The 25,471-nt window shown below is 50.7% G+C and overlaps 1 protein-coding gene across 7 annotated transcripts in view; it reads left to right on the top strand.

The window, feature by feature from the left end:
• FAT3 (FAT atypical cadherin 3) overlaps positions 1-25,471 on the top strand; it is a 570,888-nt gene that overhangs the window by 526,632 nt on the left and 18,785 nt on the right. For all 7 annotated transcript variants that reach the window (XM_077341425.1, XM_077341429.1, XM_077341428.1 and 4 more), the window contains 2 exons: positions 19,314-19,782; positions 24,656-24,809. In XM_077341425.1, coding sequence (XP_077197540.1) covers positions 19,314-19,782; positions 24,656-24,809 — 623 coding nt within the window. The remainder of the gene's footprint in view (positions 1-19,313; positions 19,783-24,655; positions 24,810-25,471) is intronic.

Consider the following 25,471-nt stretch of genomic DNA (forward strand, 5'->3'; position numbering starts at 1 on the left):
TTGAGAGCAAGCGGTGGCAGGGGTGTTGCCGCACCCTCCTAGCCTCCTATCCCCAGCGCAGACAGAGCACGGCAGTGGACAGAGAGCCAATGGCAACTTTCAAAGCAGGCTAGGAGCTGCCCCCCCTGCGCTCCCCATGGAACCCCGCGGTTAGCGGGTTGGGGCTCGCCACGAGCACTGGCAGGATGCCAGGAGTGATACCGCCAGATCCTGGCTGCCCACGGCAAGACCTACCGGGAAGGGGGAGTGGGCTGCTGCTTCCTTCCTGGCTCGCTTTTAAAGCAGGCTTAACAGCTAGTATATAATTATAAGGCAGCGACATCTTAGCCACTAACAACATATTGCTATCTGTATACTTGGGAGACTCCCTGAGTATACAGGAAAAATCTTCTTTCATAGCTTTTTGTTGACGCACGTTCTCTGCCCTGGCTAGGACGGAGCATGCTCAGAGGCCGGTAGATGAGGTCATGAATGTTGAGGACAAGCTTGATCATCAGTAAAAGGGAAAAGGAGAACAAAGTAGAAATCGGCCTGTTCGAGTTCGTAAGAGCGTATTGAATCTTGGGGTGGAAGTTACGGGTCAGGAGGAAATTTCCCAATTGCTTACTTCCGTGACCTAGGATTCCTCATAGGGCCCCCACTTATCCTCATTATCCCGTAAGCCGTCTGATTTTTGAAATACGGGCCGGTAATCACATTCCTTAGCAACAAGGGAAGCCACTTTTTCAGCCCGTTGAGCAAATATGATGGATCTAGCCAGCTAGCCCAGAACCGCAAATACCAAACCTTAAGTCGTAGGGTATGTTTTGATAGCTTCCCTCAAGAGTTGTGGAGGTATCATGTTAAATATAAGAAGGGTAGGTTAATTACATGGTGCAAAGTTAGTGATGTCAGTCCTCAGACCCACATTTTGACTTAAATTTGGCACACTGTGGACCAGCCTTGAAATTGGCCAGGAGGAATAAGACATAAACAACTATTACCCTTCTTTTGAATTCAGGCTTGGCTGGGGTTGCCCTGAAATTGGAAAAATAATCCAGCACACACACACACAAAATATACAATTGGTTCATCTACCTAACCGTGCCGCGGTAATTTTCCAACTAAATTGGCTCTGCTCTAATAAACTGTATTTTTTGGAAGTCTGTTATCAGGCATAAATAATAACTTAATCCAATAATTAAATAAATAGAGTGAGACTTTCTGTTGAAAAGCTAATAGGCTACTCTTGGCAGCCCTCAAAACTATTTTGAGCATGGAACTACAAGTCCCAAGCTCGGCTTGCAAAAATATCCTTCTCTTTAGCATATCAAGGTGTCGGGAACCCGCTTGCTAACTGAAAAAACAGGGTGCCCCTTGAAGAAAACGTCACGCCAGGCCGGGTGGACGATACAACAGGAACAAGCTTTATTTCAGCAACGTGGAGTCCGCTGGTATGGAGTAAGAGCTTCCACCGAACTCCAGGTGGAAGCTCTCTTTTATACAAAACCCACCTCCTTTGGCTGTATTGCCCCACCCAGTACTTCCGGAGGGAACATGCTGATACAATCATGACTCATGCACATATGCGAGGTTTTCCGGGGTTCCCGATGGCCCATTTTCCTGGAACAAAGGGCCATCTCCGGGCCCTTGTCAAAAGGTGGAGGGGGACATTGAGGTTCTTTAGCGGCCATTGCCACCTCAACGATCGGGTGGGGCGCCCAGCTGCCGGCTTGCCTGTGATCACCATGCCCTACCTCCGTGATCGCGGGCGCCTCTGATGGCGGGGTTCGGTCTGGTTCCCAAGCCACCAAGGACCGAACCACGACATTCTGCCCCCCCAAAGGTCCATTCTCCAACCCCCCGGGACGGCCAGGATACCGCTTGTGGAAACGTTCAGTGAGTCGGGGCGCAAGGACGTCCGCTGCCCAGACCCATTCCCGGTCCCCTAAAGCGAAGTCCTTCCATTCCACGAGGTACTGCAACTTCCCCCTGTGGAGTCTAGAGTCCAGGATATCCGCCACCTCGTGGTGCTCCCCCCCCGGCAGGACCTCGGGCGCTGGCGGGGAAAACACGGGGTGCCAAACGTCACCGTCCGGAGTTTTTTTTAGAAGGCTCACGTGAAAGACGGGATGGATGTGCCGGAGGTTCTTGGGGAGCTTGAGCTTGACCGAAACTTCGTTGATCGGGGCCAAGACCTCGAAAGGCCCCAAAAACCGAGGGCCTAGCTTCTTGCTGGGCAAATTCAACCGGAGGTTCCGGGTGGAAAGGTAAACTCGATCCCCCGGTCGGATCTCCTCAGCTGGTCGTCTCTTCCGGTCGGCGTCCTCTTTCTGCGCTGCCTTGACTTTGTGGAGCTGCTCCTGCAGCGACTTCCAGCAGCTCCCGGCACGCTTCCCCCACTCGCGAAGGTCGGCCGATTCCCGGGCGGGGACCTCTCCAAGCTCCGGGAAGTGTCTCAGGTCTGTCCCGTAGACGACGGCAAAAGGCGACATCTCCGTGCTGCTGTGGTCTGCGTTGTTGTACGCGAACTCGGCCAGGGGGAGCAGGGGCACCCAGGTGTCTTGATGATAGGAACCGAAACACCGCAAGTACTGCTCCAGTACTTGATTAACCCGCTCGGTCTGCCCGTCCGTCTGGGGGTGGTAAGCGGAGCTCAGCCCTTGCTCGATGTCTAACAGGCGCAGGAAAGCTTGCCAAAACCGGGACACGAATTGTGAGCCCCGATCGGAAATCACCTTGTCCGGCAGCCCGTGCAGTCGGAACACGTGATCCAGGAACATCCGAGCCAACTGTGAAGCACTGGGGACACTGGCGCAAGGAATGAAGTGGGCCTGTTTGGAGAATAGATCTACCACCACCCAGATCACCGTTTTCCCCTTGCTGGGAGGCAAGTCTGTTATAAAGTCCATGGAGATCACTGACCACGGCCGGGTCGGGACCTCGAGCGGGTGCAGCAGCCCTTTCGGCTTGCCAACCCCCGGCTTGCAGGTCAGGCAGACAGGACAACCACTGACGTAAGCTTTTGTGTCCCGCCGCAGACTGGGCCACCAAAACCGCCGCCGGGCCAACTTCCAGGATTTTACGAAACCGAAGTGCCCGGCGGTCTTAGCATCGTGGCAGAGGCTGAGGGCTTCCCGTCGTAGCCCTTCCGGGACGTAGACAGCCTCCCCCCTCCGCCAGAGACCGGAGTCCAAAATCAAAGAGTCCCGGAGCTCAGCCAGCTCCTCGTCTGTCCCGTAGGCTGCCACTAGGCGGTCTCGGAGCGGGGCGGTCGCCGGGTCGGGCTCCCATTCCCCCCGGGCCCGACGCCTAGTGACGACCCCCCGTCCCAGCTGCTCCTCACCGAACACAGACCTGGTGCAGGGAGCGTACCCCTCCCCATGATGCGGCAGCCGGGAGAGGGCGTCCGCGAGGAAATTCTCTTTGCCGGGGATGTGACCCAGCTTGAAATTGTACCGCGAAAAAAACTCCGCCCACCTCATCTGCTTGGCGTTCAGGGATCGCGGTTGCCGGAGCGCCTCCAGATTCTTGTGATCTGTCCAGACCTCGAACGGCTCCTCTGTTTCCTCCAGCCAATGCCGCCATTCGGTGAGGGCGAACTTAATCGCAAACGCCTCCTTCTCCCAGGTAGACCAGTTCCGCTCCGTTTCGGCGAATTTTCGTGAGAGGTAGGCCGCCGGCCTCAGCTGTCCCGCCTGGTCTCGCTGCAGGAGAACCGCCCCGGCTGCTGCGTCGCTGGCGTCGACTTGTACCACCATCGGCTGGGTTGGGTCGACGTGCAGTAGCGTGGGCTCAGACGCGAAAGCTTGCTTGAGGGCCAGGAACGCTGCCTCCGATTTCTCATTCCAGCCGAGCGCTGCGCTGGGCCGCGTGGCGCGAGGACCTCTCCCCTTGGTACCTAGCAAGTCCGTGAGGGGAGCCACTACGGAGGAGTATCTGGGGATGAAGCCTCTAAAAAAATTAGCAAACCCCAGGAAGCTTTGTAGCTGTTTCCGGGTGCGGGGCCTTTCCCAGTCCAGCACCGCCTGCACCTTCTCGGGGTCCATAGCTATGCCCTGGGCTGAGATGCGGTAGCCCAAATAGTCCAGGGAGGGACGGTGGAATTCGCACTTAGCCAGCTTCACGTATAGGTGGTTTGCCAGCAGGCGCTTTAACACCTCCCTCACCAGGGTCACGTGCTCTTGGGGATCTTGGCTGTAGATCAGGACGTCATCCAAATAAACAACCACCCCCTGAAACAGAAGGTCCTGCAACACCTCATTAATTAGACTCATGAAAACCCCAGGTGCCCCGCTTAAACCGAACGGCATCACTTTAAATTCGAATTGTCCCAATTGACAGTTAAACGCCGTTTTCCACTCATCCCCCTCCCGGATGCGTACCCGGTAGTACGCCTCCCTTAGGTCCAGCTTAGTGAACAGAGTCCCTTTGCCCAGCTGGGCCAGCAAATCCGGGATCAGCGGGAGGGGGTAAGCGTTCCCTGCTGCGATGGCGTTGAGGCCCCGGTAGTCCTGGCACAGCCGTCGGGACCCATCCTTTTTCCGGACGAACAAGACTGGAGCTCCCATGGGACTGGAAGCGGGCCGGATGAAACCTCGGGCCAGATTTTTTTCCAAAAACTCCCGGAGGTCCTTGAGCTCACCCTCACTCATTTTGTAGATGCGCCCTTTGGGCAGTACCGCCCCCTCTGGGATGTTGATAGCGCAGTCCGTGCGGCGGTGTGGGGGTAGCTCGTCCGCTTCCCGCTCGCTGAAAACGGCTGCGAGGTCTCGGTACTCTGGCGGGACCTCGGGCTCTGGTTTCTCCTGCTGCGCCGCCGCCGCTCCCCTGGGACGCGCCGCCGTCCTCTTGTGGCTGGAATTCTCGCGGGGGACCCGATGCCGTGCACCCACCGTCAAGTCGAACTTCAGGGTCCCCGCCCGCCAGTCCACCACGGGGTTGTGTTCCTTCAGCCAATCCAGGCCCAACACCGCCCGATATCCCGCTACAGGGACCTGGATCAGCCACCGCAGCTCTTGGTGGTCCCCTATGTGGATGGCGATAGGACCCACCTCCTCCCCGAAAGGTCCCCCCTGAATCGGGCTGCCGTCCATCTGGACGAAAACCAGGGGAACCTTCCGAATGCGCTTCGGTAGCCCCAAAGCCCGGGCTATCTGGGGGTGGACCATGCTGTGGTCGCATCCAGAGTCCAAAAGAGCCTCCCCCACCCAACTTAGTCCGTTCTCCGGGTTCCGGAGCTCTAAAATTACCACGTTCGGAGGTCGCGCCTCATGCTGTAGGGGTTTTCCCTCGCACCGCGGGACCTGCTGCCCGGCGCCGTCTACAGCAGGTCCTGGCCGTTTCCCGTCGCCTGGACGCTTCCCGGTTCGTTGCGGAGGTCCTCCGCCCGGCGTGCCTGCTGGGGGCGTGTCGCACCTCCCCCCTGGGAGAGCCCGCGGTCCTCCCCCCCTTGCCGTTGGCACGCTGCTGCGAAATGTCCTGACCCCCCGCATTTCAGGCACAGTCCTTCCCGGCGTCTCCTTTCCCGCTCGGGGTTCGGGGGTCGTTTGGGGCGAGAGTTGTCGGGGCCCGGTCTTGGCGCCTCGGCTGACCCGCCTTTGGCCTCCCGGGGGGGTGCGGCGGCCCAACCTAGGCTGGCTTCCAGCTTGGCGACCACGAAACACCACCCCTCCAGTGTAGACAGATCTTCTTCCGTCCCCTTGATCACGGCCCATTCCCTGAGCTTCGGGTTAAGGCCCTCCCGGAAGTACTCGATTTGGGTCTCCTCGTTCCAGGAGAACACCTTGCCTGCTTCCCTCCGGAAAATGTCTATATAGTCCATAACCCCCCTAGTACCCTGTCGAAGTCCCTTGATCCGACTCTTTGCCTTGTCCTCAGCCTGGGGGTCCTGGAATCGTCGGCGGAGCGCGACCACGAAGTCCTGCAGGTCCTGAGTTGCCGGGTCGCCGCGCTCGGCCAACCCCAGGTACCACTGACCCGCCTTGCCCTGGAGACACGAGGCCACACCCCAGACCAAGTCCTCGGAGTCCTCATACCGGTCTCCATATCTCCGGGCATGCGTCAGCGCGTGGAGGAGGAACTGCGGGAGGTCGTCCGGCGTCCCGTCGAAACGCGCCTTAAGCTCTGGGGGGGAACGTTTTGGAGAGTAGTCCGACCCCCTCCGGATCCGGGATTCTCGGCGTCCGCCGTCTCGTCCTGCTCCGCTCCACCGGCTACCAACTTGCCCAACGACGCCGTGCCGCTCCCTGCCTTGCACGTCGCTCCTGCGTTGGTCCGGCTCTCGCCGCCCCGTCGGCTCACCTGCTCCCCCGAGATCCTCTGCTGTCTCGCCTCTCCGCTGGCCGTCTCGCCTACTCGGGACTGAAAACTGCTCCGGGTCGGGGTCCGGGGCCCGCTCACCAGTGCCGGGCTCGTCCTCGTCGCTGGAGGCGTCCTCACTCGACGCGATCCCCTCCGCTGTTGTATTACCAGTCCCTCCGGGCCCGGCCCGAGCTTGCTCACGGGCTTCAGCTGCCTGCAAGCGCCTGGCCAAGTCCGCCATGGCCCGCCGCAGGTCCTCTAGGGATTCCTCAGGTCTTACCGGGCGAAGCGCCTGCCTCAGCTGGGTGTCCCAGGTTGGGGCCAACCCCCCAGACCTCGGCGCGCTCCCCGCCGTGCTTGGGAACCCCATGGCCCGGCGCCTTCCCTTGGCCGCCGCTGCCGAGGGTCTCGGGGTCCCGGACAGCTGCTCCTGGCCCCCCGATTTTCGGAGGAAATCTCCCGGGGACATTAAACCCATGTTCCCGGGGTTCGTGGGGGTCGAGACCGCCTCGTTGCTTGAAAACGCCATCTCTGGATCCGTCCCGATAAGCGCTCGGATGCGATGCCGACCCTGGAGTTCGGGGGGAAGCTCTTACGATGTCGGGAACCCGCTTGCTAACTGAAAAAACAGGGTGCCCCTTGAAGAAAACGTCACGCCAGGCCGGGTGGACGATACAACAGGAACAAGCTTTATTTCAGCAACGTGGAGTCCGCTGGTATGGAGTAAGAGCTTCCACCGAACTCCAGGTGGAAGCTCTCTTTTATACAAAACCCACCTCCTTTGGCTGTATTGCCCCACCCAGTACTTCCGGAGGGAACATGCTGATACAATCATGACTCATGCACATATGCGAGGTTTTCCGGGGTTCCCGATGGCCCATTTTCCTGGAACAAAGGGCCATCTCCGGGCCCTTGTCAAAAGGTGGAGGGGGACATTGAGGTTCTTTAGCGGCCATTGCCACCTCAACGATCGGGTGGGGCGCCCAGCTGCCGGCTTGCCTGTGATCACCATGCCCTACCTCCGTGATCGCGGGCGCCTCTGATGGCGGGGTTCGGTCTGGTTCCCAAGCCACCAAGGACCGAACCACGACACAAGGAAAAGGTTGCCTGCTGGCTTCCCTTGTGAAGAGAACTTCTTCACGGGGTGCTTTTGAAATGAACAGTTTCTCTCCCATATATTCTGAGGATTGTCCTGACATGCCAGGCTGTATAAATTCCATTTTAGATATATTAATATGACCCTAACATTTTTTAATGTATTTTTATTTGTTTGATTGATATCCTGCCACCCACAGTAAACTGTCTCGTGGCGAGTTATACAGTAAAAACCCCACATAAAATACAGATCCCCATTAAAATTTATTAGTCTTTAGGTTTGCCAGTCTCCTAACAGTGGCTGGAAATCTTCTGGAATTACAGTTGGTTTTTGGGTTAGAGGCCGGTCCCCCTGGCAACAATGGCTGCTTTGGAAGTCAACATTGTGCCCCTCTTCTATCTAAACCCCGCCCTCCTTAGGCTGAGGGGTAAGATAGGCCGATGGTAAGTGTGTCCCCAGGTTATCCAATAAACTTTTTGACTTAACTGGGACTTGAACTTGGATGTCTCAGATCCCCAGGCAATAGCCTACCCACTGTAAAACCTCTCACACATTAGTCCTTGTAAGTATGGCTGCTCTCCGGACAGGATGTCTGTTGCTGGGCTTTAACATTTCAGACCGATGTGGATGTACCGAATGTTTGAAAGCTGCTTCCTTCTCTTGAAATACTCCTTTGGGCTGATCCTGCGTTGAGCAGGGGGTTGGACTAGATGGCCTGTATGGCCCCTTCCAACTCTATGATTGTGTGATTCTATGATTCTAGTTACAAAATTAACCATATCAGGGGAAAGCTTTCTTCCTAATACGTTTATGTGTTTGTAGCTGAGCATTTAGGATTTCAGTCTCTCACTTTCAGCCTGAAATGATACAACCAAGCAGTGGATAAGTACTTCACCCAGAATCATAGAATCATAGAGTTGGATGGGGCCATACAGGCCATCTAGTCCAGCCTTCTGCTCAAGGCAGGGTCCACCTAAAGCATCCAGGGCTAATGTGGCACTTACTTATTTTTCCGTTGTGGATCCTGCTGAATTCAGATCGATTTGAACTCGGGTCTTTCTCTATTGCCCCCCCCCCAATTGAAACAGAAAGTGTTCTGCACTTAATTGGAAAAATTCAGAGTGGGGAGGGGAGCCAAGCACAGCAGGAGCCTCTTTCTTGCTTTTCTTGAATAGGGGGTGGGTTGGTTGGAGTTAACAGAGGAAGGGGAAAAAAACCAAAAGGCAAATCTATGCTGAGAGAAATTAGAGTTTCTGGAGCACAGTCATTTTAAGGGAAGCCTTGCAACCCAGAACCAGGAAGACTTTGAACTGATGCCCTGGCCAATCTGGGAAGACTTCTTTGTTACCGTGTTGGAGGCACGAGGCAGAATTAATTCACAAAAAGCAGAGACCTGCACATTTACTGATGCCAATTTTTCAACTATCGAGGCTTTTATCCACTTCTGGATATCGCAGGGGAAAGGTAGGGTCACCACGAATCAATCGTGGATGTTGCAGAGGGAAAATTTAAAGTGGCCAAAATCAAAATGCCAATTGAATTCCGTGTAGATGGGAGGAATTCATTCCAATTCATTCCTATTGTGACTGGGTAAAAAGCCCTGTGCAGACTACACCCTGGATAAGTATCTGTCCAGCCACTGCTTGAAGACTGCCAGTGAGGGGGAGCTCACCACCTCCTAAAGCAGCCCATTCCACTAGATTCATAGAATCTGAGAATGTGTACTTATTTTAGTTCTTAGGTCCAAACTGAACATAATTTAGATGGTATAACAACAGTGTCACTTCCTTAGTTCTCCTACTGGAAACATCCCTCAAACCCCTGAATTTTAGTTCAGAATTCTGGATCAACATTATTGAGTCCAAGGTGCCTGGAAGCTCTGATTACAAATGGGGAATGGGCAATATGCATTTGACGAATTAAAAAAATATATCTTTAGAACTGTATCGATAGGCAGCACTTGGCAAGGTGCATTTGCCTTTACTCAGTAAAATGCAGCGCCCGTTTGTGTAGGCAGCCCATATGTTTCCTCCGTCGAGACTTGCCTGAAACTTCCATCACTCCTAGCAGCAAGGTGCCTTGGATGGGATCCCAGGTGTGGCAGGAATTGGAGAAAGTAATATTTTAATTAAATTTACTTTTTTTTCTTTTTTTTGCTCAAATGAATCCGAGACGCAATCCCACTAACTAAATATCCCCCTAGACGGATGGGTAGGCACCATTCCGTATTCATGGGCCGTGATTGCAGATGGCCTTTGCGAGCGCGGGGAGGTCCCCAAAGGGCCATTGGATCGTTTCCTTGCCAGTGTGGATAGGCAGAAGTGGAAGGAAGCCAAGCGCCTTAGCTAGGCTAATATGCTGGAATGATATACGATGCCCATTCATCTCATTTTGCTTATTGGGTGAAGCAATCCGAGCATGCCAATTTGTGTAACCCCTTAGAGTTTTCGTCCCAACCGCCTGCCTTGGTCAGTTTCATGAGGTGTTATTATGTGCCTTAGCAAGAGCCTCTTGTGGCGCAGAGTGGTAAGGCAGCAGACATGCAGTCAGAAAGCTCTGCCCATGAGGCTGGGAGTTTGATCCCAGCAGCCGGCTCAAGGTTGACTCAGCCTTCCATCCTTCCGAGGTCGGTGAAATGAGTACCCAGCTTGCTGGGGGGTAAACGGTGATGACTGGGGAAGGCACTGGCAAACCACCCCGTATTGAGTCTGCCAAGAAAACGCTAGAGGGCGTCACCCCAAGGGTCAGACATGACCCGGTGCTTGCACAGGGGATACCTTTACCTTTACTATTATGTGCCTTACATATTTATCTCTGGTGCCAGTCCTCAACCCTGGGGGTCCCCCAAAACTCCGGCACCGGAAAAATGTAATGATGGGAGTTAGGTGTTGTTGGAAGCATTTCCCACACTCCCTTCCTTCCCCACCCACTGCATCATGGTATGTTTTCCTCGTCTTTTCTCCGATCTTTCCCGAACATGCTTGGCTGCGAAATTTCAGAGAAAATGAGAGCAAAGCTTGAATGGCTGCTCTGTGTGTAGGAAAGTTTGGATTTCCCCAGTCCAGCCCTTCTCCCCACAGCTGCCATTTCCTCCCCCCCTCCCACCCCACCGTGGGCTTTTTAAAAATTGGTGATTGAATATCTGTATCAGGTTCTCTACATTCCCAGTTTTCCATTAAAAAAAAAAAACGAAGTACGTCGGCCCTTTTGTTTTGGATGTAACCCATCCAGCCAGTTAATCAACTCAAACATTTTTCAGTCCCACCCCCAGACAGATTTTAATGGTGAAAAGGAGGTGGCCTTAAATAAAAATTTTAAAGGCTTATGACTGTGCTGGGATTTTTGTATATATTGTGTGTCTGTTTTGTAATGTTTTGCAAAGGCCTACAGTGATGAACAATAAAATGGGTGACGGACTGATTAAAATCTAAATTAGGCATATCGTACATATATAATTTGTTTTATGCAAAGTTTTAACTTGATGTCGTAGCAGTAATAGTAGATCTTTAATACGGTCATAGACCAGTATCGGTAAATGGGATGCAATCAATTAAAACCCAATTTAAAAACAGCCTAAAATTCATAATATATGTGATATAACACACAATAAGAATGTAATCATTTAGTCTAAGCAAATGATGAATGACTCTACAATATTACATCTCAGTTTAATTTTATGTTACTCGTCCAGAGACAACTAGAGAAGGGCGGGATATGAAAATAGAATGATAATTATTCTATATATCCGGGAATTCAGGAAAGCTGATAATGCAGATTGTTATAATATTATAATGATATAACCACATGATTTTTTAAAAAAAAACCCTGATAAGGTTCTCAGGATGGCTGCTGGGGGTCAGGGACCTGAAATAGGGTTACCATGTAGAATCCCCCATTGCCTTTGTGTCATATTAGTAACAGCTGCAGGCCCAGCAAGCAAACCTGGTTAGTCTGTCCCTGTGTGGAAATCACCATTGTCAATTGAGCTGCCAGGTCTTCCGCTAGGGAGGGAAATCTCCCACTTTTACCACTGTCATTCAGAGCAACAGCAGGAACAAAAAAAAAATTTAAACAGCAAGGTCACTACATCACTTCTGGGGAAATCTGGAGACCACGTTAGCTCTAGGAATGACTGGATATTGTTACTATAGAGCAGTTTTTATCACCGGGGACTGGTCAACGCTTGACCATTTTATGGAGGCCCAGTCTTTTGCTGAGGGATGTGGCTGCCGCCTGGGCCCTGCTCTACTTGCTCTCCCGCCAGCACCCCTGACTTCCTGCTGGGAGGGGAGCGCTGCCAGCAGCAGCTGCGCAGTGCCATGCCGAGGGGGAACCCCATAGCGGCCGCTGGAGAGCACCAAAGGTGAACCAGCGGCAGAGTGGCAGGGCTGCCCCCGAGGCAGCAGCCGGGGAGGAGGAGGAGCTGCGGCCCAGTACCGACTGATCTACGAACCGGTACTGGTCCCCGCCCTGGTGGTAGGGGACCACTGCTATAGAGTTCTCACCGATTACTAGAGCTACCTCGCATGACTTTGGGCTAGCCTTCTCATCGGCCCAATGAGGTGTGAATTGCATCTGGTGCAGTGAGCATGGAGGAGTTAAGCCAAGTAGGTGTTGGAAGATTCTAACCGCTGATTGATTGCGTTGGAGAGTAACCGTCAACTGTGGATTTCTGGTTTTGATAATTCTATTTTAAGGATTGTATTTTAATGTTTTATGGGTTTTATGGGGTATGTTTTATTATTGTAAGCCACCTCAGGACGACTCAGTAGAGAGGGGTGGGGAATGGACGGACAGACGGACAGACAGACAGACAGATAGCTAGATGATCAAAGACTCCCTAAAGGAGGAAAATCCATTGGGTAGGTGTGTGTTTAAATAACAACAAATAAATGAATAAAAACTTTATTTATATACTGCCCTATCCTGGTTAGCTCAGGGCAGTTAGCAACAGACTTAAAACAAGTAACAAGAAAAACAACGTAACGTTAATATAAAACCACTTCCTTATTAGAATTTAATCCTGTGAAGGTTGAACAGAGCTTGGAGGGGGTTATTCCATCCGCATATGGATTTTCAAGAAGGAAGGCCAGCATACCAAGACAATGCTTACTGGCCTCAGTCAAAGGCCTGGCGGAACAGCCTGATTTTCTAGGCCCTCTGGGATTATTTAAAATCCCAGAAGGCGCTGATCTCTTCAAGCAGTGTTCCACCAGGTTCCACCAGGCTATTTATTCACGGTGTCCTGTATCACAGGGGTAGTCAACCTGTGGTTCTCCAGATGTCCATGGACTACAATTCCCATGAGCCCCTGCCAGCGTTTGCTGGCAGGGGCTCATAGGAATTGTAGTCCATGGACATCTGGAGGACCACAGGTTGACTACCCCTGCTGTATCATTGTGATGTCCTGCATTAAGAATAGCAAGAAGAAGGTGTGTTTGTCCCATACCTGTACCATAGATCGGGGCAGCCCTAACAGCTCCTCAGAGACTCATTTCCGGGCCATATGGAATATCCACAGGCATCTTCAAGCAGCCATATGTATTTGAACAATTATTTTTGCTTTGCTTTATTTTTGTTGTCATTTCTTTCTCTTCTTTATTATTTTAGAACTTTAGCTGACCCTACCATTCTAGGATGCCAGCCAAAGAGTTCTGTGAATCGTTCCCATTTACAGATGCTGCACCTAACATTGTTATGACCTGTTACAATGTATTCTATTTTAAAAGGTTTTTAAAAGGACAATTAACTAAATTGTTTTTGTAATTAGCCACAGTAGAAAGTCTGGTGCTGCTCCTATGAAATGAATGCTCTCCAAATCTTTTCAGAGGGTAGCTATGTTGGTCTGTGGTGGAACACCTAGATTCGGGTCCACATAGAATCATAGAGTTGGAAGGGACCTCCTGGGTCACCTAGTCCAACCCCCTGCACTATGCAGGACACTCACAACCCTCTCGCTCATCCACTGTCACCTGCCACCCCCTTGAGCCTTCACAGAATCAGCCTCTCCGTCAGATGGCTATCTAGATTCTGTTTAAAAATTTCCAAAGATGGAGAACCCACCACCTCCCGAGGAAGCCTGTTCCACTAAGAAATCGTTCTAACTGTCAGGATCTTAGAGACCAACAAGGTTTTCGGGATGCTAGCTTTAATCAAAGCTCCCTTAGTCTTTCAACATATAGTAATGTTGGTTAACTGATGTTGAGCCAGTTGGTTATTTATGGGACATCAAATGTCCGGTCTTTGTGCCGTTTCACTGTTGTGCCCCAGCAAGGACAGCAAAGAAGGACACAAAGTCTGGAGTGAGGAATTAAAAGGCAGGTGACACGAGAGATACCAACAAGGACTATGGAACAGAGGAGGAAATAAGGCTGTGGGAGGAATTGTGGCTCAGTGGTGTAGCATCTGCTTGGCATATGGAAGGTCCCAGGTTCAATACTCTGCAGCTGAAAGAATCAGGAAGTACATGATGTGGAAGAGCTCTTTTTATGAACCCAGAGAGCTGTTGAGTAGCCCGTAATGACCTCTGTGGATGAATAGTCTGATTCAGGATAAGGCAGCTTCATGCTTTCATGACCCCCGACATGTACTGGAAGAATGATACACATTGACCATTTACCTGCATCTGCCTCTGCCTCTCTTCTGCACCTTGTATTGGGTCCAGAATAAATTGGCAAATTTCCACCAATCTCATCACCTCTCTGCAGACTGGAGTCGGAAGGCAGAGGCCGAAGACCAACAGAAATTTTTGTACTGATCCAGCGTACTGAAAATTTCATATGGATCCAGTCCCTTAGCTGGACGAATTCCCCACTTAACGCCACAAATGTTGCTACTTGGGGCTACCAACAGTCCGCTAGAGCAGATGCCGCTCCAGCAGCCTGACCTCCGTTAAAGCAGGAGCTGTCAGCTTTATTTATACTTATTTATTTATTTATTATATTTATATACCGCCCTACCTGAGGCTCAGGGCGGTTTACATGGAACTGGAGAGAAAAAGACAGTATAGATATAACATGATAAATTCTCAACATTTTTACCATCAAGAAACTTGAAACATTCGTCAGGCTTCGAGAAACCCCAGAAGTGGCACAATCGTGCAGAATATGGTTGGGAAACAGAGCTGGGTACATGCCCACATGGGGCCCCTCCCCTTTCGCCCCTCCAGGTCCGTCATTGGCCATTTTGGGAGGGGGGTGGGTGGGTCAACAGGACCATATTTGGTCCACTCTGTGACCCAGTGGACGAGAACCCCAGCTCCACACTCTTCCCCCACACACATACACACAAAAACCTCAAGGGATGATTTCTCCTATGCTTGCAAAGGAAAAAAAAAACATTACAAACTCATGTTTTTCCCTTGCTCTTAATAGACTGGCTATTTAATTAATCATTTCGAGGAGCACAATTACATTGTCGCACTGAAGCAGAACAGAAAATATTAATTAAAAAGTTCTACACTTGCCAGTGAAACACATTCATGATTCTCTCCCCCCCCCCCCCGTCCCCCTTGTTAGAAATGTCCTTTTAATTAAACACTTCCTGGTCTTCCCTTTCACAGTGAGTGTGTAAAAATAACGAGGAAGATGTCACAGGGGAGGACATTTACAAAATGTCAGCACAACCAGGAAGTACAGGGATGCTGCCGACCGCGTCACCAACCCACACTCCTCCCGTCGGTAATATCGGCAACATTTTTGCTAGTCCATATTGGAAAGGCTAACCGGTGTAGTCCCACTCCGAGCCCAAACTGTTGCCCCAAACCAGCTCTGAAGAAGACGGTAGGAAACATTGGGAAGTGTATAATTGATTCAGTGTTCTCAGTATACAGCTGCATGGACAAATGGCGGTAACGTGAGACAAAATGGCTACTGCAGGAGTGATGTCACTTCCGAGAGGGCGTGGCAGGGAGGCGTGGCCAGTTGACATGACTTTTGGGCCTCTTCTAAGCCTGAAAAATGATTTCAGGAGCTCTTCAGCAGTCCAAAGGCTAAACGAGGCTGGTCTAGTATAACCATTTTTTAAAGTGGCCATTGCAGAATCAAGAACATGTGCCTCCTCTGCATCGCACCAATAATCTCTGGCCCATCCTCTTCCCAAAGAAACTTGTGTAAAAGACCTTTAGAAAAAAACAAAAGAACATTCAGATGAAGGGCCCATGTCACAGAAGCTAGTTTCTATGCCTGTTATCTCAGGCCTCTTTTCCTATACAGCATTCCTCCCACACAACTTAAATAGACTTCCATTTTCTTACAAGAATGTAACTTCCCTTAGGATGCCTCTGGCCATGTCCTGGGGCATTTCCGCACATCAGTTTTAAAAAAAAGCGTTATGCCAGCTGAATAGCATAGCGCTAAATATTATTGCGCCTACAGGCCCCTCCTCACCTTTTTGCAGTCTCACTTTCATCTGCCACTTTTTTGTGCTTCTCACTCTCCTCAAGTGCTGCAGGAAATAGTGGAAGAGAGCAACATGCTTTACACATGACACTCTTCCACCTGTCAGTCATACATACATACTTATCTTTATTACAGTCATAGACCAGCAAAATCAAAACAATTTCACAGTTACCAAGATAATATGGCTAAAACAGTCAATCCAGGCAGCCAGTCCCCTTTCTCCATGTTTTAAAGGTCCCCAGAATCTGCTATTTTTTAAAAAATCATAGTTCTCCATTTAAACGCCTATGCATATAATTTTTAAAAATTAATCTCATTGGGGGAACTTTACAGAGGCATGCTTTGTGTTACAGCTTGGGAGGGGGAATTTATTTCTGGCATCGCCTGCTTGTCCGCATATTCGTTGCTCTAGGATGTTAGACCTTTAGAAAAAGAAATTCCCATCCCCAGGAACAAGGGAGAGGGAGGCGGGTGCGAGAGCGGAACAAGGCAGGCGATCCTTTGGCACGTTTTAGCCTCTATACCTTGCCTCTGCTGGTTGCCTGCTGGTTGCTCTCCGGCAGCTAGCACTAAATAAGTTGGTGAATCCACTTTATGCAATTCCCCAACTAGCACTTTAAAATGGAGGATGTAGCCAGCCGGTTACTTCCCAGACGCTGAATGTTGGCAATGTCTTATGCAGGGACCAGAATATAACGACTACTTAAGGTAAGCGTTTCACTACATTTAACGGGTGCGGAAATGCCCCTAGATTTCAGGAAGGTCACCACCTGCTGTTAAAAAGTACTCCTATCCCATCCTGCGCACATTTTGCAGCTGTATTTTCCTGTGCAGAACATAAAAGTCTACTTCTAAAGTGCACGGAAAGTGCATTATCCCAACACGTGCCGAATGGACCCAGGGTCCATTATGCACGCATTGGATAATGCACTTTCAATGTAATATGTAATGAAATGCCTCTGTAACATCTGGCAGAGTATAACAGGAAATAACAGGAAATTGAAGACAACAATTCTCAGCGTGATTGTGATAAAGGTGTGTATATGTGGGGTGTCTCTTTAAGTTGCAAACACTAAGGCGGGGAAAAAATTTGGGGGAAGCAAGTGGAAGAAAGAACAGAACACTGAATAAAACACCATCAATCCTATTTTGGAACTAACATCTGCATTATTTCATATGTGTGTGTGTGTGTGTGTGTGTGTGTGTGTGTGTGTGTATAGACATATATATATGTGCTGGGTAACTGTATTTGTAAATGCATCTTTGGCACTTCATTTAGCTAGACTAAAAAGCATATTATTCCCGCAGTGAACTGCATATGATGCACCCTTCAGCATATAATAGATTTGGGGGAGGAACTGTATGCATATCATATGCAGGGAAATAGGCTCTATATGAAAAATCCTGTCCACAAGAATGCCTCCCGCTATATCTCACCAAGTCACGCCTCTCCGTTCGCTTTTGCATTTAAATTGGTAGGCCCGGCAGTCCGCCGTGTCTCTCTGAACTGACGCTTTCCAGCTACCCATTTCCACCTCCCTTGCCCGCCCTTGGTTTTGCAGTCCCAGCAAAAATAGAACATGCGTTATTGACCTCTGTTTATTTGTGCTGCAGTGGACTAACATGCTGGCTGCTCTGGAAATTCTGAATCACGTAGGACTTCGTACATGGCTAGAGAGCTGTGTATAGTTTGATGTGACCTGGGTTTCGCAGTCCTGCTTTTAACAGAGCCTACAAGTTCTGGATCTCCATTCTCACCTTCTCTCTTAATTTAGAAAGTGCCAACTTGAGGTATTTGCAGGATTTCAGTTTTCAGACGATTGCTCTCAGAACTTAAGTGCCTCAAATGTAATTGCTTAGAGCAGAGATTCCCAAACAAGGGTCCTTGGATGCCTGGGGATCCACAGGAGCTCTAAAGGGGGTCCATGGGAGCTCTGAAGTGGTGTGTTATGGGGTAGGGTCCAGGCTGCTCTTCCTGTTCTTCTTTGAGGGCTATGTGAGGCAGAGCTGCCATGGTAGTAGTAAAGGCGAGGGGAGGGGCAAAAGGAGGGCTAAAGGTGGGGTAGTGATGTCACTTCTGGGAGTGTGGCGGGGGGCGTGGCCAGATGACATCACTTCCAGGGTTCTTCGAAGTCTGAAAAATTATTTCAGGGGCTCCTCCACAGTCAAAAGGGTGGAAAAGCCTGGTTTAGAAGCAAACACAGAGCTTCATATGTAAAGGATATGTAACACAAGGTGGATACAGGCTGACTGTTGCCAATTATTGTGCTGATTCTTTACACTAGTAAACATTACACTTTTTTTAACCTATCAAAAAGAGCATTAAATGTTACTTTGGCTAGGTCCAGCAACAATTTTGGCCCCAAACACGGGAAAATCAAGGGGAAAGGATCCAACGTTCAAACTGAACCAAAGTAGTCATGAAATCTGCCCTGACCTGGATGACCCAGGATAGCCCAATGTTTTCCGATCTTGAAAGTTAAGCTGTGGTCCAGAAGATCCCTAGTTCAAGTCTCTGCTAGGTGAATCTGGTGACCTGGGTTTGATTCCCTGCTCCCCCACATGCAGCCAGCTGGGTGACCTTGGGCTCGCCACAGCACTGGTCAAGCTGTTCTGTCTGGGTAGAGAAAAGCGGCATAGAAGAACCAACTCCTTCTTCTTCTTCTTCTTCTTCTTCTTCTTCTTCTTCTTCTTCTTCTTCTTCTTCTTCTTCTTCTTCTTCTTCTTCTTCCCATGTGCAATACGGTGATAAATAATGGCCTAGTTTACTGAACTATTGCACCATTTACTAGGATAATTTTATGTGATGTCAGTTAAACTCATCAAGTCCTGTTTACAGGGCTAAGGATTATTACTCACCATTTGTCACGGGAATTCACCTTTTGTAAGGTTGGCTATTCCCACATTAAGTGATGTGCATGAATGTGCTGGCTTGCACGGCCCAGACCAGAATGACCTTCTCAGAACTTGGAAGATAAGCCAGTACTTGGATGGGAGACCACTAGGTTTGCTGCTCTTGGTTGGGAAATAGCCGAAGACTTTGGGGGTGGAGCTGGTAATGGAGCTTTGGGGGTGGAGCTTTGGGGGTGAAGGCTGGCATCCCTAGAGACCACCACCAAGAAGCATGTGGCAGCATGTGGAGGAGCGGCGAATCCAACCCCGACGCTCCAAATTAGAAGCTGCCGCTCTTAACCATTACACCAAGCTGGCTCTAAGGCAATGCATGCTTGCTACGGAGAGGCAGGCCTTGAAAACTTTATAAGTCAGCTGCAACTTGACATAACTTTCCACCAGCACCATAAATGCACGCCAGGCAGCCTCACACACATATTGATCGGTACATAACCTCCGTGCTTGGCCAGAGTTGAGTTCCACGTGAAACGTAAACTCTGTGGCCTTTCTGCGATCGAGTAAAAGCAGTGCCTGCATGAGTATCGATGCTCATGGATTGATAGCTTTTCTGCAGAGCTCTGGAAGGAACGCAAGGATTCTGGGGCAAGCGTTGACTCTCTGGGGTTTTGGTTTCCCCCTCGCAGATCGTGGACGGGAAGCTGTGGTTCCAGCTGGACTGCGGCACTGGCCCGGGCATTTTGGGCATCTCCGGCCGGGCCGTCAACGACGGGAGCTGGCACTCGGTCTTCCTCGAGCTGAATCGGAATTTCACCAGCCTGTCCCTGGACGACAGCTACGTGGAACGGCGCAAGGCCCCCCTGTACTTCCAGACACTGAGCACCGACAGCTCCGTCTACTTTGGCGCCCAGGTGCAAGTGGAGAACGTCCGCAGCCTGACGGACAAGAGGCCCACGCAGGTCTTGAGCGGCTTCCAGGGGTGCCTGGATTCCGTCATCCTGAACAACTACGAGCTGCCGCTGCAGAACAAGCGCAGCACCTTCGCCGAAGTGGTCGGCCTGACGGAGCTGAAACTCGGGTGCGTGCTCTATCCGGACGCCTGTGAGAGGATCCCCTGCCAGAACGGAGGGACCTGCACGAGTGTGCCATCTGGTGGTGAATATCTTGCATCGACATTCTGTTCTGTTTTTTCTCAAAAGGGGAGGGTTTGGTATCCGGGTTCCGGTCCTGGGAATCCTTTCAAGAAAGACCTCCGGGCCCAGACTCTGGAAGGTGGTAGAACTCTCCTGTGCTTCCCTAAGGCATTTCTTGGAGTTAACCCACAAACTAAGCATTTAGTAGTTTTGCCACCCTTTCAGCCTTAGTGTGAAGGTTTGCTGTGTTGCTGATAATCCTCATTGTGACTGTACAGTGTTCACATTTACGGTGGCCCCCGTGAAGGGAGGATTGTGATGGAGGCACCTCTGATCTTGTGGCTGGGCAGTCCCCTGTAAAGGGTCTCTTTGCCGCTTTTTCATACGTCCGCTGTAATCACAGCAGCCGCAGGAGAAAGAGTTCTGTTATGTGGGGCTGCCCAGCTACACAAACAGAGGTACCCCCCTCGTGATCCTCCCACCAAGTTGCAGCAGCCGTGCAAATAGAGAGCCAGCTTGGTGTAGTGGTTAGGAGTACGGATTTCTAATTTGGCAAGCCGGATTTGATTCCGGGCTCCCCCACATTCAGCCAGCTGGGTGACCTTGGGCCAGCCACAGTCCTGATAAAACAGTTCTGACCGAGCAAGAATATCAGGGCTCTCTCAGCCTCACCTGCCCCACAGAGTGTCTATTGTGGGGAGAGGAAAGGGAAGGCGACTGTAAGCCGCTTGGAGACTCTTTCAGGTATAGAAAAGCGGCCACTCTGAGACTCCTTCGGGTAGAACCAGCTCTTCTTCTTCTTCAGTAATATCAGGGCTCTCCCAGCCTCCCCTCCCTCATAGGGTGTCTGTTGTGGGGAGAGGAAAGGGAAGGCGAATGTAAGCCTCTTTGAGACTCCTTCAGGTAGAGAAAAGCGGCATATAAGAACCAACTCTTCTTCTTCTTCAGTAATATCAGGGCTCTCTCAGCCCCACCTCCCTCACAGGGTGTCTGTTGTGGGGAGAGGAAAGGGAAGGCGACTGTAAGCCGCTTTGAGCCTCCTTCGGGTAGAGAAAATTGGCATATAAGAACCAACTTTCTTTTTGTTCAAACCCCTTCCCCTACTGAGTACTGGTTATCATAAGTGGCCCTACCTGGCTAGCCCCATATGGGCAAACAACCTTAATTGTTGGCTGAACATGAAAACGGAAGGACCCAGAGGCGAGCTTGTTGTCATGGTTAAGAATGGCGGCCTCTCATCTGGAGAGCTGGATTTGATTTCCCACTCATCCGCACGCAGGCTATTTACAGTCCTGTTACAGCTGTTCTCGCAGAGCAGTTCTGTCAGAGCTCTCTCAGTCCCACCTACCGCACAAGGCATCTGTTGTGGAGAGAGGAAGGGAAGGCAATTGTAATCTGCTTTGAGCGTCCTTCATTTAGTGAAAAGCGGGGTACAAAAACCAGCTCTTCTTCCCTTATCTAGGCTGTTTTCTCAAACCGAAACATCCCTGCAACAATAGGTGTCTTATTTTTTCTCAGTCTTCCCTTTTGTCAGCTTCCAGAGTTTCTTTGTGCTGCAGCACTTAGGACATTGCTGGGCCAATGCACCATTAGTGCATTTCACATGTTTCAGACAAATGCAGAGCCACATGTATTCCATGCCGTTGGTTGTTGCAATGGTGGGCAAAGGGAAACGTGCACAAGCAGGATTATCAGGCTAGATGTGCATCCCAAGCTTGCTGACCTTCGCTGTAGGAGTTGTCCTTCAGTGCTTGGCTCAGGGCCGGAAGGCATCCGGGAGGCAGGAGGTGGTGGCTGGCCACAGTTCTCGACCGGAGACATGGTGCTCCAATTCGGACATTACAAAACGTGCATCGCAGGGACAGAGTCACTCAGTTAACCACAGCTGACATTTCAATCATGACCTTAATGTCTTCTATCCATTTGTACTCCCCACAAGCTCTTAAGACGGGCTAAAAATGCCGTGGAATTGTAGAAGTTATGTATTTTTCTTGTTTTACCTTCTAGTATTCCCTACCCTGATAGTTCTAGTAAAATAGTCTTTTATATACTTTAAAACTGCCTTGCCTGATCTTTTCATTTATATATTGATTCTGCTACTTTTCCAGCAAAATATATCCAACAGGAGTCAGTGTGGTGCAGTGGTTAGAGCATTCGATCTTTTGTTAAACATTTATCAGAAGAAGAAGAGTTGGTTTTTATTCACCGCTTTTCTCTACCCGAAGGAGTCTCAAAGCGGCTTACATTTTCCTTCCCTTTCCTCTCCCCACAACAGACACCCTGTGAGGTAGGTGAGGCTGAGAGAGCCCTGATATCACTGCTCTATGAGAACAACACTCTCGGGACTGTGACTGGCCCAAGGTCACCCAGCCTCCCATGTGGAGGAGTGGGAAATCAAACCTGGCTCACTAGATTAGAAGCCGCTGGTTTTATCCACTCAACCAAGCTGGCTCCAAGAGCCTTACCGAGTCAAACCAGTGGCCCATTTCATCCAGCATCCTGTTGCTCTTAGTTACTATGGAGGACAACATCAAGATATAGAGCCTGTGAACTTCCCAGCACAGGGGTACAGTCTGGCAGTGGGAATCTGATAGGTGGCACCTTGGATACGTGTCAGCCTTAAGCTGTGTAAGCATTTTTTATCTGCAAACTGCAGCAAAGAAATTAAAAGATGCTTGCTCCAGGGGTGGAAAGCTATGGCAAATCTAGACAGCATCCTAAAAAGCAGAGACATCACCCTGCCAACAAAAGTGCATTTAGTCAAGGCTATGGTATTCTCAGTTGCAATGTATGGCTGTGAAAGTTGGACCATAAGGAAGGCCGAGCGTCAAAGAATTGAGGCTTTTGAACTCTGGTGCTGGAGAAGACTCTTGCGAGTCCCTTGGACTGCAAGGCGAACAAACCGGTCAGTCCTAGAGGAGATCAGCCCTGACTGCTCCTTAGAAGGCCAGATCCTGAAGATAAAACTCAAATCCTTTGGCCACCTCATGAGAAGGAAGGACTCCCTGGAGAAGAGCCTAATGCTGGGAGCGATTGAGGGCAAAAGAAGAAGGGGACAATGACAGAGAATGAGGTGGCTGGATGGAGTCACTGAAGCAGTCGGTGCAAACTTAAATGGACTCCGGGGAATGGTAGAGGACAGGAAGGCCTGGAGGATCATTGTCCATGGGGTCGCGATGGGTCGGACGCAACTTCGCAACTAACAACAACAAATCTGCAAACTGGAAGGTTAAGAAAAAAGAGCACGTAGAAGGTGGCAAGTAGGAGAAGGGCAATCTCTCAAAAGGCAGAGAGGCTTTCGAGAGAATTGCTAAACAAGATTATTTACGTCGCCCCAGGAGGGAAGATCAAACGAGTGCCCAACTTTTAACTCGGACTTTGCATAACAAATTAGGCCGAGTCTTTCCCCGCGTGAATAAAGGGAAAGGGGGAGGGGAGGACACCGTTTCTTCTCTCGATTGATTTCGCCAGCGTCTCTTTACGCCGTCACTCAGCAAATAGCATGATGTGCAGATTGAAACCTTTCTAACAAATCACTTTAGGATAATTTCCTCCGTCCCTCCATCCTTCGCTCAAGAGGGCTGGGGATTGGCCGTCTCCGTCGGCTGCCGGGAGGAAAGACCGATGTGCGTTCATCTCCGAGTGATGGGTCCATTTTATTAGGAGAGTCATATAAACTGCTCGCGTCAGGGTGGCTCGTTGTGGTGTTCTGAGACTTGGGCCTCCATGCGCTGCCGCGGCTGTCGGGAGGCACGTGCCCCAAGGGGATAGTTCAGCTCTTTCTCTCGTTAGGAAATCTATTTGCTCGGGTTCTTTTCTTTTTTCTTTTCTGCACTGTCTCAGCAGCATATGTAAATAAAGGATTGTTACGGCGCCATAATTTTAAAGCAATGGGGCCTAACTATACATCAGCCGATCTATAAAGCAATCTGCTGTGACATGGCCAGGGCTGCTCTCTCCTCCTTCTCCCCCCCCCCCCGGGCGCAATGATTTCATTAGGCCAAGCAATCCTCCGTACACACACAAACACACACACAAAAGAGAGAGCATTTATAATTAAGTCGGATTCGATGGGAGGCCTCGGGCTCTGTCAGATGTTCTCCAATTGCAGAGCAGAGCGTGAAACCGGCGTTTGCTGGCAGAGATTCCAAGAGCTACCATAATTGGAAGATAGGCCCTGACTTTGTGTAACGTGACAGTCACAAAATTGAGTGCCGGCTGGGTGTAGGGATTAAGATCGGCGGCGCCTCATCTGGAGAACCGGGTTTGAGTCCCCACTCCTCCATGCTCAGCCAGACGGGTGATCTTGGGCTAGTCACAGTTCTCCCAGAGCTCTCTCAGCCCCACCGGCCTCACAAAGTGTCTGTTGTGGAAAGGAGGAGGCAGCTATATGCCGCTTTGAGACTCCTTCAGGGGGTAAAGAAACAGCTCTTCTTCCCCAGGTCAGTTCTCTCAGAGCTCTCTCAGCCTCACCTACCTCACAGGGTGTCTGTTGTCGGGATTAGAGGCCGCCACTCTTAACCACGACACCCAGCTAGCTTTCTGAGGCTGAGACACATGGGTGAGCGAGCATGAGGGGGCCCATGAGAACTTTTTCTTGCCCCCGTCCCCAAATATTTGGTACCACCCTGTTTCTCATACAGGGTATCTGCTTATAACCAAGTATGAAGATTCTTCTCTTGATGCTTTCAGCAGGGAAAAAAAAAATTCTTTAAACCCAGCAAGTTTCCAAAGCCAGCCACTAGAGGGCAATGTTGACCCACCCAAAGCTGCCCGGCATACGCTCCACGCTAACCCCCCAGGCAGACGCTGTTCCGCTTGGGCATTTCTGTCGGCCAGCCGTCTCTGACGCTTTCCTTCTCCCCTATCCCCCTACCCCACCCCCGTTTCCCTAGGCTACCAGTGCAGTTGCCTGTCTCAATTCACAGGCCGAAACTGCGAGTCGGAGATCACGGCCTGCTTCCCGAATCCTTGCCTCAACGGGGGGTCTTGCGATCCCATCGGCAGCACCTTCATCTGCAGCTGCAAAAACGGATTGACGGGAGTGACGTAAGTAAGCGCTGACTGCCCCGAGCACCAAACACCCCTTGGCTCCGGAGCACCACAGGGGGACCGGACTGCGGGTCACGAACTAGGGAAGAGAGTCTCCCTCCTGCATTCCGGGGAAAGACATCGTGCAGTTCTCCGGGAAAGTTACTTTGGGCAGCCACTCGGGGCACCGGGAGCATAGGCCTGGCTCAGTATATGCACCACACATTCTCCTTTGAGTATGAGATGATTTGTCATTATGCATGGAGGGGACTGTGGCTCAGTGCTAGAGTGTCTCCTTGGTATTCGGAAGGCCCCTGGTTCAATCCCCACTGTGTGCAGTCGGAAGAATCAGGTAGGAGGGGTTGTGAAAGATGGAAACAGGACAGCCTGAAGAGCTACTGATCTCGTCCAAGTCGACAGTATTGACCTCAGCAGAACAGGGGGTTGAGTCCGAATAAGGGCACCCCAGCTGAAGAGGGATGTTGGCAAACTGGAGCGTGTCCAGAGGAGGGTGACAAAGATGGTGAGGGGTTGGGAGACCAAGACGTATGAAGAAAGGTTGGGGGAGCTTGGTCTGTTTAGCCTGGAGAGGAGGCGACTGAGAGGGGATCTGATAACCATCTTCAAGTATTTAAAAGGGTGCTATGTGTAGGATGGAGCAGAATTGTTCTCTCTTGCCC

The sequence above is a fragment of the Paroedura picta genome, chromosome 6 (assembly GCF_049243985.1).
Source record: "Paroedura picta isolate Pp20150507F chromosome 6, Ppicta_v3.0, whole genome shotgun sequence".
NCBI classification, from domain to species: Eukaryota; Metazoa; Chordata; class Lepidosauria; order Squamata; family Gekkonidae; genus Paroedura; species Paroedura picta.